General features: G+C 35.1%; 1 protein-coding gene across 7 annotated transcripts in view; it reads right to left on the reverse strand.

Annotated features, from left to right (window-relative positions):
• Positions 1–17,359, reverse strand: part of LOC130239623 (sorbin and SH3 domain-containing protein 1) — a 94,832-nt gene that overhangs the window by 60,271 nt on the left and 17,202 nt on the right. For 4 of the 7 annotated variants that reach the window (XM_056470897.1, XM_056470895.1, XM_056470894.1 and 1 more), the window contains exons 1-4: positions 9,217–9,247; positions 6,281–6,367; positions 6,067–6,183; positions 567–682 (exon numbers count right to left, since the gene is read on the reverse strand). In XM_056470897.1, coding sequence (XP_056326872.1) covers positions 567–682; positions 6,067–6,183; positions 6,281–6,311 — 264 coding nt within the window. In that variant the 5' untranslated portion in view covers positions 6,312–6,367; positions 9,217–9,247. Of the gene's footprint in view, positions 1–566; positions 683–6,066; positions 6,184–6,280; positions 6,368–9,216; positions 9,260–17,359 lie in introns of those variants that run through there. The other 3 variants (XM_056470899.1, XM_056470900.1, XM_056470893.1) reach the window with 3 other exon arrangements.

The raw sequence follows: 17,359 nt of genomic DNA on the forward strand, positions 1-17,359 counted from the left end.
ATGTCACTAACAATACTGAGCATTATTTTATTGAAATTAATTTGTACAGCAGATAGTAATTTAATGAATGCATAAAGTGATTATGGTACCTTGACCTCGTATCCTTCACCTTTTGATACTGAAAATTCGACTTGATATTGAAATTGTAATTTCCATTAAATAAAAGTACTAGCAGCTAGCTCAATTTTGTAATTTTTGTGACCAACATCATTTCATCAACCAGAAAATGTCAGTAAAAGTCACTTTGTTAAACTTTTAATATCACAAGCTGTCAAAGCAGAAAGTGAGGTCACATAATGCACTTTAAAAGTATTTTAAAAATGATAGCAGCCATGAATATCAAACTATGGGAAATTTTTAATTGAATATAAAATATGGCTAGAAATGTCATCTTCCTTTCGAAATATTGCAAACATTTAAGTCGCTGCACTTTAAATGGTTTTAAAATTGAGGAGTTCCTCAGAGTCATCTCTGTTTAATTAGCACGTATAATAACTTCTAAATGACATTTTTGCAAGACAGCCAAGAATTGCTAACAAGGAATAGGCTCAGACATGGTGACTCACCTTAGTCGGTGTCTCATTGACTTGAGTTGAATTTAAATCAGCTCTGGTGTTGTTTACACTTCTCTCAGCTGGACTTGTTTCTGTGGCATCTCCATTGACCGCACCAATCCATCCACCTGCAACAAACCCAAACAGTTTGCATTCTCATAGGATCTGTGCATCTCCAAGGAACTTCTCACAACCTAAAAAGGCATAAATGTGAAGTAAAGCTGCCTGCGCTTGGCAGCGATGCTGTTTGTTTCCAGCACAAACCACAATTTATGCCACAACAAGATTCCTTAATCCTCCATTAAGCGAATCACCAGCCAGAATCTGTCAGAACTGAACCACACAGAAAGTCTTCATCCACAGAGATGCTAATTTATGACTGGAAAAAAACGAGTCTCTGAACTTTGTTACGAGAACAAGGGGACCATTGAACCCACTGTAAGAAGTGTTTGTTCCAATGGCCTTTTTATTCAGGCTCAACAACAATTAAGGCATCTCTCCCAAGTGCTGGCAGGCGGCCATGATAGTTCCACCATAGAGATGGAGAAAACGTCCACGCAGAAGGTTCCCGTTTCCAGAACTCAAAGTGGGTGTGAACAAAAGGCATCTTTGATTGTGCTCTGTTAATATGAACAGTTATTTGAGCAATGAAGCTGACAGTAAAACAATGCTGTTCATGTTTCAAGTGAAAACAACATTTTCTGTATGATTTACTGCACAGTTTAGATCTGTTTGGAAAATAACCACATAATTCCCACTGACTGTCAAAATAATGTGTCAAGAGGAAGCTTTAGAAAGCACCACTCCTATGAATAGAGATTGTATCCAGTTAATAATCACTGTTTAGTGTGCATTATTTGTAGCTACCAGATCCAAAAATTAAATAAAATAAAATAAAATAAAATTAAATTAAATTAAATTAAATTAAATTAAATTAAATTAAATTAAATTAAATTAAATTAAATTAAATTAAATAATCAAAAATAAAATAAAAAATAACAAATAATCAAAAATAAAATAAAATAATAAATGATAAAAAATTAAATAAAATAATAAATAATCTAAAATAAAATAAAAATAATAAATGTTAAAAAATAAAATAAATAAATAAATTATAAATGATCAAAAATAAAATAAAAAATAATAAATGATCTAAAATAAATAATAAATAATCAAAAATTAAATAAAATTAAAAAAATTAAAAATTAAATAAAATAAAATAAAAAATGTTTAATAAAATAAAATAAACATACACTATTTGTCCCACAAAACAGCAGTCACATTGATTTATTTTGGTGGCAATAGGTTTTCTGTGAAATCTGGTACCATAATCCCAAAATTAGTTCCTCCAGTTTCCATACATTGTGGTGGTGATGCAGCATGCACCTGGTTTTCCAAGTTAAACCAAAAATATTTGACTGGGTTTATGTCAAGTGAATTCAGAGACCAGTGCATTAACAGAAATTCAGCTACATTTTCCATGAACCATTCTTGATGACACTGGCAGTCTAGCACGGTGCACTATCCTGTTGCCATGAATGGATGCACTGTATCAATATCCATACTCCTGACAGCTGTCAGGGATTGTGCTGTTTGGATAATGGGGCTTAATGTGTCCCAAAAAACATCACCCACAGCATAAAACTGCTGCCGTCGGTTGTTGTTGCCCAATGGTGTATCCCAGTAAAGTAGCCTCTGTTGATAATCACTGTGTTTGTACACACTGGCATGATGGACCAGCAAAATTGCTTCGTCATTCTATGCCACTTTCTTCCAATTATCAACAGTTCAATCTTGATAAACTTGAACCCTTTTCAAGCTTTATTGGCAATGTTGTACAGCTGCCATGAGGACCTGGCTGGGTCATGGGCAACACAGGCTTTCACACAGAATTCTGTAATGACCTGTGTCCTATGACACATTGGCCTGGTCACCACTGTTGTAGCTGCTGGTGATTTGTTGCGCTGTGGCCCTGCAATCACTATGATCAATGCTCAAGTCTCTGCAGCCCTTTGGCCTCAGTGAGGTGTGGATGACACACGGCTGGACAACAGCTAATCGGTTAGCCATCTGAGCTCCACTTTTGAAACATAAACACAGCAGCCACTAAACAAGCCAGAATGTGTGTTGTTTCTGTGAATGACAATTGCAAGGTGCTGTGTCACCAGACTTTGTCCATTTAAAGTCTGGGTAAACCCATAGGCGGACTTAACCAATAAGCAAGATAAGCAGCCGCTTAGGGCCCCAGGGAATTAGGGAGCCCCGACCAATGCCAAGAAGCCTATATTAATCATAAAGCTCTTTTATAAAATTTTCTATCATATGTTGTAAAATCAGTCTATAACGGTTAGGATTTTAACGTTATTACTTCTGTTTAAAACGGGGGCCCACATGAATAATGGAACGTTTCCTCTGTACTGCACATGCACGAGGTGTGAGCGTTTCTATCAAAGACACTGCCAGTGTTGCCAACTTAGTGACTTTTCAGACCCCCCCTAGCGCCAAATTTTCAAAAAAGCAATTAGCGAATGTTTTTAGGTGTTACTTGAGATTTTTAGAGACTCTCATGTGTCTGTGCTGTATCGTTCCTAACGTTAATTTTCGCAACAAGTTGCGGGTGATGCTGTCTGTCTCTCCCCCAGAGCACTCAAGGCTGCACAGCATCTCACACCTGCAGCATTGAGAGCTGTTTTAGCACCACGAATGGGAGGTATTTCCCTGGTACAGTCAAACCAATCTGCTTCTCCTCTGTTTTAAATGTAATAATGTAAATGGATGGTTTATTATTTTATAGCTGTTGTTCAGAATCACAGAGATTCTAGTGACACTCTAGGTAGAGTGCAAGAGTGAGAATTTTGAGAACATTTGGGGAAAAAAGAAAAAAAACAACAAACAACGAAACGCAGCTTCCTCCGCGATCCTGCTGTCTGGCCGAAACACCTGTCAGATGATGAGCACTGTGAGCTTTTAAGAGATCTAGAGCCTGTTCAAATAACATTTCCCAGTTAAGCGGGTGCCGATTCACAAACAGCAATTGCTCAATTCATATGAAAAATGGTAAAAAGAGTAGTGTGATTGATTGTGAATTAAATTTGTTTAAATGTTTTTTAAATTATTATTACTATTAAAATCTAATCACAAAAGTATGGCTTATTAACTGCACATCGGGGTGCCCTAACTCAGTCCCGGTGTCCTACAAAGTTTAGTTTCAACACTAATCAGACAAACCTGAGCTAGCTAATCAAGCTCTTACTAGGCTTTCTAGAAACATCCGTGCAGGTTTGTTGAGGCAAGTTGGAGCTAAAATCTGCAGGACACCGGCCCTTCAGGACCGAGTTTGGACACCCCTGGTGTACATAGTTTGTGAACTTGCTTTTAACTTTACATTGGGAAAATAAAGGTTCATTTAATTATTAAATATCTAAAATATACTTTTATATATAAATTATATATATATATATATATATATATATATATATATATATATATATATATATATATATATATATATATATACTTTTAAACATGCAGTTTATTTTTCAAAAATGCTAGGGCCCCATACCTGAAATTGCTTAGGGCCCCCAAATCACTAAGTCTGCCCCTGGGTAAACCAGAACTTGTTGCAGATCTATACTTTAATATGATTTCCAGCTTAAATGGAATATTGAGCAGGGGGATGAATGAGCGTGGCTAAGCATATTTTGCCCAAGATGTCAAACTAACAGAAGTTTCAATCCAAGTGCATCACACATGAAGTGGTCAAATGTGAAAATGTAAAACAAATCCTCACTTTTTTTAAAGAGCCCATATTATACATGAAATAGGGTCATATTTAGGTTGTAAGGGTCTCCAACAACAGTCTAATATGCATGCAAGGTCATAAAACACTTTGATGGTCTTATAACCTGCATTTATTTTTACCTAATTATCCCAACGACTCCCATATGAATCGTTCAGCGATTCATTTGTTCCCAACCCCCTCCTCAGCGCGAAGCTAATCTGCGCTGATTGGACCGATGACAGCCTGCTGCGATTGGTCGACAGTGACAGGCTTCAGCACGAGACAGAGTGAAATGCCCAGCTGGTAATCAACTATATAAAAGTAGTCACAGTGCACACGCGCTTCATAGTGTAAGGCTTTTTTCACACACACACACAACCCTCCTCAGAAGAACTGGGGAGATCGACGCGAGTCTCTCTCTCTCTCTCTCTCCCTCTCTCAAACACACACACAACGCTCCTCAGAAGAACTAGGGAAAGCGACGCGAGTCTCTCTCTCTCTCTCTCTCTCTCTCTCTCTCTCTCTCTCTCTCTCTCTCACACACACACACAACGCTCCTCAGAAAAACTAGGGAAAGCGACGCGAGTCTCTCTCTCTCTCTCTCTCTCTCTCTCACACACACACACACACACAACCCTCCTCAGAAAAACTAGGGAAAGCGACGCGAGTCTCTCTCTCTCTCTCTCTCACACACACACACACACAACGCTCCTCAGAAGAACTAGGGAAAGCGACGCGAGTCTCTCTCACACACACACACAACGCTCCTCAGAAGAACTAGGGAAAGTGACACAAGTCTCCTGTCTCCTAGCTTACGATCGATCGCCATAGCAACGACAAACGGCAGTGGAACGCGAGCTCACAAAAGCCTTTAACGTTAAATCCGTAAACAAAGCGGCACGCGTCGCGTTTTTTAACGTGGCTTACATGTGATAAGAGAATATAAAGAGTAACCGCGTGTACTGTACCAGGTTAACAACTCATCTTTGGGTAGAGACTGTCAATATTATCCATCTGAGCACAGCGTGACTTCATTCGACCTGCGGCGTCTGTGTGTGTGTGTCTAGTGTTTTTTCTGTGTTAGTGGGCGGGGCCGCAGGTTTCAAATCTCCCTGGTTTGCGCGCGTAACTACTGGCGAGGCTTGTGTTTCGTGGCTGCGTCATCGCGAAACACCTAATGACTCGTTATCAAGGCGACTCGTTTGAAGCACTATGAGTCGACTCTTTTATAGATGAATCAATAGTTTTAAACACTGTACACTTACAGATTTAAGCCCTAGCTGGATATTTCACTTCACTTAGAGCTGTGTTACACACTACATGGAAGGGCATTTTCAAAAACCCATAATATGGGCTCTTTAAAGCAAATGCTACTGCAAATTATGTATTCTGTGGGAATAGTACTTTGAGGCCTTGTCCAAACTGCTACAAAACTACAGCAAAACATTACACATCTGTAGTCATGCAATGTACATCAAAGTAGTTATTTTCAAATGTTTTACTTTCTTGGCTAATCAAGTGCACTACCAAGCAGTTGGATAATTGTATAATGAATTTTATCACTGGCATGATGTCAATACGTCTAATTGTAATGTTTTTATTCAAAACTGTGAAAAAAAAACAAGGCAAAACATTGCATTCAAATTAATCCATAAAATCAATAGTACAGTCTTAAACCTACCTTATGCAATATATTCAGAGCACTCTGCTAATGATACATTGCCAACTCACTTTTGGCAGGGCTGACGGATGGCTCTTGGATTGTGCCGTCCTCATCATCGATGTGCACTAACGTGGCCCTCAAAGTAACTGCACCCTTGCCCTTGCATACACGGGTCGGGTCCAGCTCTGAAAAACCAACAAAACTCATTTAATCCTTTCAAAGCACCAAGTAAAGCATGCAAAATGTTCATTAAACCCGAAAATCCCCAAATACTCTTCTTACCAGTAGGCATGAGATCAGGAGAACTCTTCATGATCCTCAACGGTGTTACTCGCACAGCAGATACAGTGCGCCGACAGGGTGGACGTGCTTTAAGTCACATACAACCATAAGTGAGATGGAAAAAAAGGCTAAAAGCTATCAAAAATAGCTATTATAATTGCATTTATCATTACTTTCGACCTCCCCTGTGACATTTTTGGTCACTGTTGAGAACCATTACATTAGCTTTACCGAATTACTATTAGACTTACTTTGCTGAGAACAACAGCATTATTAATGGTCACACAGTGACCCGAGGGCTTTTTAAGTTCTAGGAAGATTGTAATCACTGTGTTCTCCACTGGCTGGCACAAATATCAAGGAAAGATGGATGAACGGAAGGAAATGGGGGCCTGGCAGTGCAAATCCTGATTCAACAATGACTCAAGCCATAGAGGAAGACAGAGAGAGTCTGTTTGTGATTGCTTACTCATGAGCCACTTGCATCAAGACATTAGACAGCTATTATTCCTTACTATTATGTATTAATATTTTGATCAAGGCTTAAAGGAACACTCCACTTTTTTGAAAATTGTATAAAATACCCTAGAGCTGTGGTTCTTAAACTTTTTTCACTAAGTACCACCTCAGAAAAAAATGGTTGCTCCAAGTACCACCGTAATGAGCAGTTATTGAAATACAGTAGCGTAGCAGGCCTAATTAGGGAGCTACAGCTCTGCACAGTTCAAAAACGTGACAGATTAATTCTTATTGTTATGAATATTTATTATTGTCACCCACTTTAACCATTACAACTAGTTTGAACATTAACACTGTGCTGTGCTTACAGGTAAAAATAAATAAATAAATAAAACGTCAAGGTTTAAATTAAAATGTGCTTTTAAAAGTTAATTAAAAATGGCACTGTTCTTAAAAAGCAAAAAGAAAATTGATCATTGGAATATAAAAATACGGGATTCGCCCCCAACAACTGTTACAAATATGGGGAGGAAATTAGCTTCAAATGATAGAATACATAAACATTAGAAAATTGAAAAATAAAGTAAAATGTTTACCCTATTAAAATCAATTTACTGATAATATCGGTGTTATCGTACACGTTAAAGGGTTAAAAGTGTGTTATTTCTTTTACTTAAATTATTCAGAGATTCCGCCGCGTACCACGAGAAGGAAGCCTACGTACCACATTTTTAGAACCACTGCCCTAGAGTTAAACAGCTTTATCATTTTAAAATCCATTTAGCCAATCTCCAGGTCTGGTGGCAGCACTTTTAGCTTAGCTTAGCATAGATAATTGTCAAGGGCTGTGTAATATCATTGTGCCTGCTGCAGCCACGGTATGGCAGCAGTTTCTTGGTTATTACACAGGAATGAGAGTATAGTTTCTATCAGCCTAAAAAATAGCAACTTTTCATTTTGGGTCAGCCTTAGTACGCGATATAACCATAGACTCAAGTTTGAAATAGGAAAATTATCGAAACTTTTGTCATTTTTGAGCAAGATGCTAATGGTCTAATCCGATTCAATGACTCTAATCAATGGTCTAATCTGATTCAATGGTCAAATCCGATTCAATGACTCGATTCAATGGTCTAATCCGTCAATGACGATTCTAAGCTAAGCTAAAAGTACTCCCACCAGATGGGCTGAACGGATTCAACAACAGTTAAACTCTCGGAGAGTTATAAAAACAACCTATTGTCAAAAAAAAGTCGACCGTTACTTTGAATGATACTATATAGTGCACTAATCGAATTGCTGATGTTAGAGTAGACTGGATGGATGGATGTAAAGAGACATTTCTATTTTTGAGAGAGTTTTATTAACAAAAGTGTGTGTATATGTTTGTCTCTCTTATGTCTGTCTTATGTATATATTATGGATGCACGATATATCAGCGGCCATATCGTTATCGGACGATAATTACTATTTTTAATGTTATTGTTATTGATCCAATATCAAGGTTAGGCCGATATCTTTACGCTGCTTCGTGCATGCGTGGGAACTTGCCCGGTGCTTGTCCAGTTCGTCTGCACTATAATGGAGTTTCCTCACATTGTTTATTTCTTCAAAGTCTGTCCTTTCTTTGTGTGGTATTGCTGTGCATTAATATCTTTGTAAGTAACCATCCTCCTTATCATTGTAGATGTTTGATAGAGTGTCATCGTGTATTTTGGTTTAAATTGATTTGACAAAGCCTTGAATAATGAATATGTGTTTTTAATGAATTGTGAGTATACATATAGAGTTGAAGTCAGAATTATTAGCCCCCCTTTGATTTTTTTTTTTCTTTTTTCAAATATTTCCCAAATGATGTTTAACAGAGCAAGGACATTTTCACAGTATGTCTGATAATATTTTTTTCTTCTGGAGAAAGTCTTATTTGTTTTATTTCAGCTAGAATAAAAGCAGTTTTTAATTTTTTTAAATCAAATTTAAGGTCAAAATTATTAGCCCCTTTAAGCTATTTTTTTTTTTTGATAGTCTACAGAAAAACTATCGTTATACAATAACTTGCCTAATTACCCTAACCTGCCTAGTTAACCTAATTAAGCCTTTAAATGTCACTTTAAGCTGTATAGAAGTGTCTTGAAAAATATCTAGTAAAACATTATGTACCTTCATCATGGCAAAGATAAAATAAATCAGTTATTAGAAATGAGTTATTAAAACTATTATGTTTAGAAATGTGTTAAAAAAATCTTCTCTCCGTCAAACAGAAATTGGGGAAAAAATAAACGGGGGCTAATAATTCAGGGGGGCTAATAACTCTGACTTCAACTGTATTTAAAACTGTCAAGCTTTAAAGAACTTTTGCAGTTGTTGTCAATATCTGTGTTGCAATTGCTTTTAATATTTTATTCGTGTAATTGTGAACAAAGGTCAGGCAGGCTGGTGAAGCCTTAAGAAACTGGATAAAAGTATGGCATGCTTACCAGGGGCTGCATCAAATTTCCCTGTGCCCTCTGCTGGAGAGCCCTGCAAATGAAAATGAGTGAAAGGTGAGATGAAGAGAGGTGCTAAGGCAGGGAACAATGTTGCTTAGCATGTCATTAGAAAAGAGAACAAAGAATAGTGAATGGCTGGTGATCAAGACTCGTCAACAACACATCCTCACCACAAAACAACATGTTCTTTAGTATGTTTACAGCATGTCTTCAAATTGCAAAAAGCACTAGTGCAAAAATGAGACACCTTTTGTCACTATAAAGGTGTATTTCATGATATGGTTTTATATTGTTAGTAAACATAAGAACAAAAAGACAAATCACAAGCAGTATAGATCTGATAAAGGATTTTTGTTTTAGGATTTACTTAGGAACTAAGTAAATAAAAAGATGACTAATTAATACACTTTATTCTTTGCTCGCAATATATAACGTCTCATGGTCTCAAGTTTTTATCTGACAAAAAAAATAAGGTTTTCAAGACAATTCTGATTTTTTCCCTCACAATTTCAATTTCACAGAATATCCGTCAGTTTTTCAGGTTATACACTCAATTTGTTTAATTATAAACTTGCAATTCTCCGAAACTAAAGTAAAATCAGCAAGACATTATCTCGCAATTCAACAAAGTTGCAAATCTGACCTTTACTGTATATCTGGAAGTGGTGTTAATGAGGCCAGCAGGGGGCGCTCAACCTGCAGTCTGCGTGAGTCCTAATGCCCCAGTAAGTATATGGGATGTTATACTATCAGTGAGTGCCGTCTTCAGGATGAAACATTAAATTAAGGTCCTGACTCTCTGTGGTCATTAAAAATACCATGGCACTTCTCGTAAAGAGTAGGGGTGTAATCCCGGTGTCCTTGCCAAACTCCCTCCATTGGCCCTCACCCATCATGGTCTCCCAATCATCCCCATCCACTGAATTGGCTCTATCACTATCTCTCCACTCCACCTACAGTATAGCTGGTGTGTGGCGAGCGCACTTGCGCTGTTGTCCTGTGGCTGCCGTCACATCATCCAAGTGGATACTGAACACTGGCTTTGGAGAGACCCCCCTCATAATTGTGAACCGATTTGGGTGCATGGCCTTACACGATAAATGCGCTACATAAATGCACATTACATTACATCTGACTAAATTCTGAGAGGAAAAAAGTTAGATATGTGACATAAACTCATACAAAAACGTATTTTGCTTTCCAATTCAATACATTTTTATTGCTATTTTCAAAAATTGTGAGTGCAATTAACATTTTTTCTGTTGCAGAAACAGGTTTCCATATAATTATACTCAACAAAAGAGCTTTAAAATTATGAAAAATGCTATTTATGCTTATATATGAGTATATTTATGCCTGATCTCACTAATTCTGGAAAAAATATCTCTAAAATAAACATCGGTCTGGCTACATGGTACAATTTCCGCCTGAATAATGTTCCAAACAATATTGAATGTGATGCTGCTGATGCATGAAGAGAGTGATTATCTCTCTAACTAATGTCTAACACCTGAGGCTGTGGTTTACACTGAAACAAGATACAAAGAGACCTGTTACAGAACATTGGCAGAGAAAGAAAATATGGGTCAACCAACATGTATATGTTTCAGTAGCTTCCAACAACCAAACATGACTGTACTTTCAAAAAGGGTTTGCCAATTTACAATTCTGACACTGGTTACATTTTATATGATTATTACTATTTGCCTAATGATTAATTGAAATAAAATGTCGATTTTTAACCACACATTAATGTTTTAGTTTATTCATTGATGTGAACTGTAAAAAAAAATCAGTAAATTTACAGTTGTTTGTAACTGAGTGAGTTATCAGTTTGTTTATACTTCTGGATTGGGTAAAACTTTATTTTGATGGTCCATTTGAGTATTAGTAGACCATCTGCTTAATATCTGTTGAGACTGCTCTTTAAACAGACATTTAACTGACTATAAGAAACTTTGCAAGTACATGTCAACTTACACTAACCCTAACCTACTGTAACAGTTTACTTATAATCTAATGAGAATAAGTTCACATGTAGATGCAATGTAACTTACACTCGACAAACGGACTATCAAAGTGTGACCCTGGATTGCATTATGGGATCTCTGCTCAGACAACTTTTGATGCTAAAACATATAACAAAGAGCTTTTCACTTGCTTTTTTTAGCATGAATATTAATATGTTTATAAATAAAACTGTAAAATAACAGAAAATGTGTTCACAGCTCACTACCCAGCTTTGAACAACCCACACTAACTTCAAAAAATGTCAATAAAAGTCACTTTGTTAAACTTTTCAGCATTAAAAGTTGCCAGATTAAAGATCAGGGTCACATAATGCAATTCAGAAGAATAAATAAATAAAGACCTAAGAATTTTTAATTAACATTTATTTTTTACAGCATATACTTTTAAGTCAACTGTCTTGAGTCAACTTTATCTTGCTTGTGCGCATACATTTTTTCACTATTACTGGTATTTTTTACTGCTTATTTTGCAAGGAAAAAACAGACATTGCAATATTTTGTTTGTTTTCAATCTTGTTGAAAAAGAGTTCATAGTTTAAGATTATATATATATATATATATATATATATATATATATATATATATATATATATATATATATATATATATATATATATATATATATATACAGTTGAAGTCAGAATTATTAGCCCCCCTTTGACTTTTTTTCTTTTTTAAATATTTCTCGAATGATGTTTAACAGAGCAAGGAAATGTTCACAGTGTGTCTGATAATATTTTTTCTTCTGGGGAAAGTCTTATTTGTTTTATTTCGGCTACAGTAAAAGCAGTTTTTATTGTTACAGAACAAACCATCATTATACAATGACTTGCCTAATTACCCTAACCTGCCTGGTTAACCTAATTAACCTAGTTAAGCCTTTAAATGTCACATTAAGCTATATAGAAGTGTCTTGAAAAATATCTCGTAAAATATTATTTACTGTCATCATGGCAAAGATAAAAGAAATCATTTATTAGAAATGAGTTATTAAAACTATTATGTTTAGAAATGTGTTGAAAAAATCTGCTCTTCATTAAACAGAAATTGGGGAAAAAATAAACAGGGGGGCTAATAATTTAGGGGGGCTAATAATTCTGACTTCAACTGTGTATATATATATATAAATATATATATATATATATATATATATATATATATATATATATATATATATATATATATATATATATATATATATATATATATATATATATATATATATATATATATATATATATATATATACATATAATTATATTATATTATATTATATATATATATATATATATATATATATATATATATATATATATATATATATATATATATATATATATATATATATATATATTAAAACTTACATTACAAGCATAGATGAATACAACAGTTTTCAGTGAAATCTAACAGTATTCAGGTACAAAAATTCAACAATCAACTGTAGCACTGCACTGTAATTAAACCAATTAATCTTTGTGAAAGCTTCAAACTGTGTAACTTCTTAAAAACCAAATGCAAAAAAATCTTTGTAAGGTTAAACTTTGCAATGACTCCACAAATCACATGCTCTGTAATTGTGTTCCATTAAACTGGTTAATTTTTTTGTTGTTGTTGTTTTTTTGTTAAATCGAATCCAAACTCAACATTGCAGATCCAGAAATGTGACTATTGCAGATTTGTACAGTGCGATATCAATGCTAAAACAACATATTATGCAGCCCTATTTTAAGGAATATGTTTTGTAGACAAGTCCTTGATGATTGCAGATATTCTTGTGACATTTCTAAAGGATTTCGATGTAAACATCAACCATCTGTCTCAAATACTTATTATAGCCAACAATTATTATCTATAGGAAACTAAAACCAGATAATTAGCCAGATAATTAAACAAATTTAAACACAGTCTATATCTGAATGCAAGTATGCGATATCTAAATAATACTGATACATTATTCTCAGTTGTTCAGAAAAATACCGGCAACCATGGTATTTATACATACCATTCTAAATTTGGAAGACTTGTTGAGTAATTACACACCAGCAATTTGGTAACTTAATAATGCACAAATAAGCTTAAGTTTATATTACACATTTAGAATATAAACTGAATTAGATAACCAAGAGTCACTTTCCATAGTAAATTTAAAAACAGGTCCAATAAATAACAGCTGCATGCATCAATCTATCAGTCAAGAGGATCCTTCATACTCCACATTGCAACCAGTGTAGAAAATAAGCGACTAATCCAGATTTAGCTCAAGCTTTAAGACATTTACTAAACAAATCTAAAGCCAAATTAGCGAATAAACATTACAAAACAGATTTAAATCTGCATATTAATCATACCGACTCACAATTATCCTGCATTTACAAGCTCACCTGAACTGACCTTCAACTTCAGCCGAGCTTAACTTGGTTTAAAGTCCTAATAAACACCCAAACAGGCACGACGCCCTTTTAAATGCCCTTTGTTTGAGGCCTATCATACAAATCCAGTCCATCATGTCCCGTTCTCTTCAAAGAACTGAATCTCACTCATGCTTTGCCTCCAAGATGGAGCTGTCAGCACCTGCCACCTGGGAATGTGGCACCTACTTAGCATGCGATGAACGAATTACAGCATCCTGCTTTCCATCCAAACTCTCTGGCACGCCAAACACCTCATGATGCTACAAACTATATTGAGATAACTGTAAGATAGCAGAGGAAATATGTTATTATATCTGGATGTTGGTCATGCTGATATGACAGACTACTGATTGTGGTTCATTTTAGGAATATCAGGCTGGGCCATGATGGATCAGACATATTTTCTTTTTTTTTACAGTAAACAAGGTCAGGTTCATCTGATGTGTTACAGATACCTAGTTCGAATTAACCCTTGCTGAGCACCATATGTGAAAAAAACAGCACTGTACTCAAAAAATTATATTTGCTGTTTGTTTAAACTACTTAAAATGAGCTGAAACAACACAATTATTGATGTTTTTTGGGATAACTTAATTGTTTCACATTCAAACCGTTTAAATTGTTAATAAGTTAACTTAATTCATGTTGTCTTAACACAAATTGGTTGTGTGGAACCCATTATTTTTTATTATGTGGTTAAAATATGAAAGTTACTCTCCAGTTAACTGGTAACCTTTTCATTAATTCTCACAATGACTGAGAATATAAAATAACCCTTCAGGGGTGCGCTTCTGAAAACCATCGTTAGCCAACTAAGGTCGCAAGTTCCGTTAATACAAACATTGTTCGTTGATATGCCGTTTCCCAAATCTGTCGTTCCAACGAACATTCGTAAACTGCATCGCAAACTTGTACGCTTGCAACTACACCTCTAGAGCTGTAGTTAGAAGCATAGTTCCTGACTGTGTTCTATTCCCAGTTATCCCCCCTAGGCGCTATTCATTTAGAACATTCTAACATTTAAACTTGGAATGATTTAAAAAAAAAAAAACATTAAGGTCATCTTGGTTAGGTGTAATTTGCTTTCAAAGTATTTTTACAGTTCAGTTTTAGTGGTCTTCATATTGACAATTGTGTTCCCTTCGTGGTGCACTTTGAAAACACTAATGCCATTTTGAATGCAGCCATGGCTCATGACGAAAGCCATAGGTGACCTATTATTTAAAAGTGGAATTTAAGCTATGTTACGTCTCCAAAGACTGTGAAAACAAAAATATATAACATACGGTAATAGCCTATTGTAAATTAGGCCTACAACCATTAATGATTTATACGATTTATATATGAGATTAGAATATGTGTTAGCTAAGTGACTTAATATAAAATATTCTCAATAATATCTGTAAAGGAAACGTATATAGGCCCTATATGTGTCATTTACATATATTTTAATTAACATGGAAAGTGAGTGCATGTTTTCAACCAAAACTAATATTGGATTTTTTTTTAATGCGTGTGTGTGTAAGACAAAATAATTTGCACCAAAAAATATGTTTTTTTTCTCAAAAGAAGTGGTTACTCCAACCCGTTTCGATCGTCATTATGGGCGTTTTACATTATAACTAGCGGGGTTCAAACGATGGATCTGCGACAAAGGAACTAGAGTTTTGGGAAACACTCCTCACTACATTGTTCCTTTCCCAAACCATGCATCGTGCAATGATAGTTTAGCCGCGAGTTATGTCGATGTTTGGAAAACGCACTCCAGAGTGCTAATGAAATTAAAAAGCTGTTTTCTAATTATGTAAACTACACTGTAAAAAATGCACAATCAATTTGAGTTGGGGCAACAAGAAAGAATTAATTTAACTTATTAGATTTATACAAATTTAAGTAGATCGAACATAAAACAATCAAGTTGTCCCAAAAAAAATGAGAGGGGTTTGGATGCAGACCAGGTGACCCCTACCCCTCACAGTGATGTCACTAGATCCATTGAGTGCATTGTGTCTGAGATTGCATGTCGGAGTTTGCGTGTCTATGCTTGCATCCAGATACAGTCTGAACAAACAACTAACATAATTTGTAGATGTTTTCAGAGGGATCTTTTTACACGAACAGCTCATGATAGAAGTGTTGTCAGCTTAAATTTCAGAAGTGTGTAATATTAGGGCTGCACAATAAATCAAAATGCTATGATTGTTGAGCATCTGCCCTACAAAATTAGCATAGATCCATAAGTATCACTACATTAAGTAATGCAAGTGTGAAGTAATGAAGTGCTATCATTTTATTACAAATCTAATATAAACATGTAATTTGTTTCCCATTGGTTGAGATTCACAGACGTGGTTTATGAGAATATTGGTTGTCTTTGTTTATTTGTGCCTTTGTCAATTTACATTTGTGATATATGCATAGATTTTCAGTGAATTATGACTCTGTTAAATGTAGTAAACGGTAGTAAATGCTGCTAATCGTGCAGCCTAGCATTACATTCATTCGCAAATGTGACAAGGATTAACATCTTCTGTCAAAATAAACAGATTTGTGGTTTTGTAATTTTACAGTTGTTATATAAAGCATTATTATTATTATTATTATTATTATTATTATTATTATTATTATTATTACAGGTTAATAGTATTATTGAGTGATATGTCTACTTATAATAGTATTATAATATGTCTTTTGTTTTATAATTACAGTAATAAATTATTATTACAGTAATTACAGTAGTAAGTAATAGGTAATTGGATCGAACGATATGATAACCATAATCATTATATATCACTATAAATCAATTGGTATAATTCTAATTAGGAAGTGATTATTCTGAACTGTTTCAAAGTAGTATTTAAAATTCTGTGAACATTCTTATTATTTGTATAAGTCATGTGCAACCACACATTAGCTTAAAATCATGTGCACCTGTTTGTTCATCAGATATCTTTAATCTGCTCCAAATGTTTTCATGTAAAGCAGCACTTTTTTTTACCGAACATATACACGGTGTGAACAAATTGCTGGAAACGTGTTGCATTGTGCCTGGTAACTGCAGGACTCTTTCAGCTGGCTTTCTCAGGGCAAAGCTGTAAAAAAAGAGAAATAGCAGCAGAGCAAAGGCTCATGTCAGACAAGGGACCAAGTATTTGTTTCAGACTCAAAACACTGGCTCAGATCTCAGGCAGGCTGTAACTCTCAGATCCACATTTATGCCTCATGAAGCCACTGGTGAGAATGGGGGCCTCCTGCAAGGGCATTTAGTGGCTCGATAAATCAATTCCTCCACAAAGTCTCTCACATTTCTCAACATTTCAGCTCACTGAAAGCCCATTACAAACATTAGTGTTTCCTTCATAAAGAAAACTTTTCCTAAAAAAGAAAATCCATCTTTATAGTGACCGTAAATTGCCCCACTATTTACGTACACTCTCAGGAATAAAGGTACCCTGGAAAACTGTCACTGTTTTGTAAAAGGGTTTAACAGATCTAATGAAACTTTTCATCTAATTTTAAACAGAGAAGTGTCTGTTATTAGAAATTATATTTAATACAGATATTATGGTATGTACACACAGAGATATCTGTATATTATGGCGATAGAATTTACAGTGAAAAGCTGTAAACTGACATTCACAGTATAGTATGTGCAACACTTGCCCACATGCCTGTTCATTAAAGTGGTGG

The sequence above is a fragment of the Danio aesculapii genome, chromosome 13 (assembly GCF_903798145.1).
Source record: "Danio aesculapii chromosome 13, fDanAes4.1, whole genome shotgun sequence".
In the NCBI taxonomy this organism is placed as follows: domain Eukaryota; kingdom Metazoa; phylum Chordata; class Actinopteri; order Cypriniformes; family Danionidae; genus Danio; species Danio aesculapii.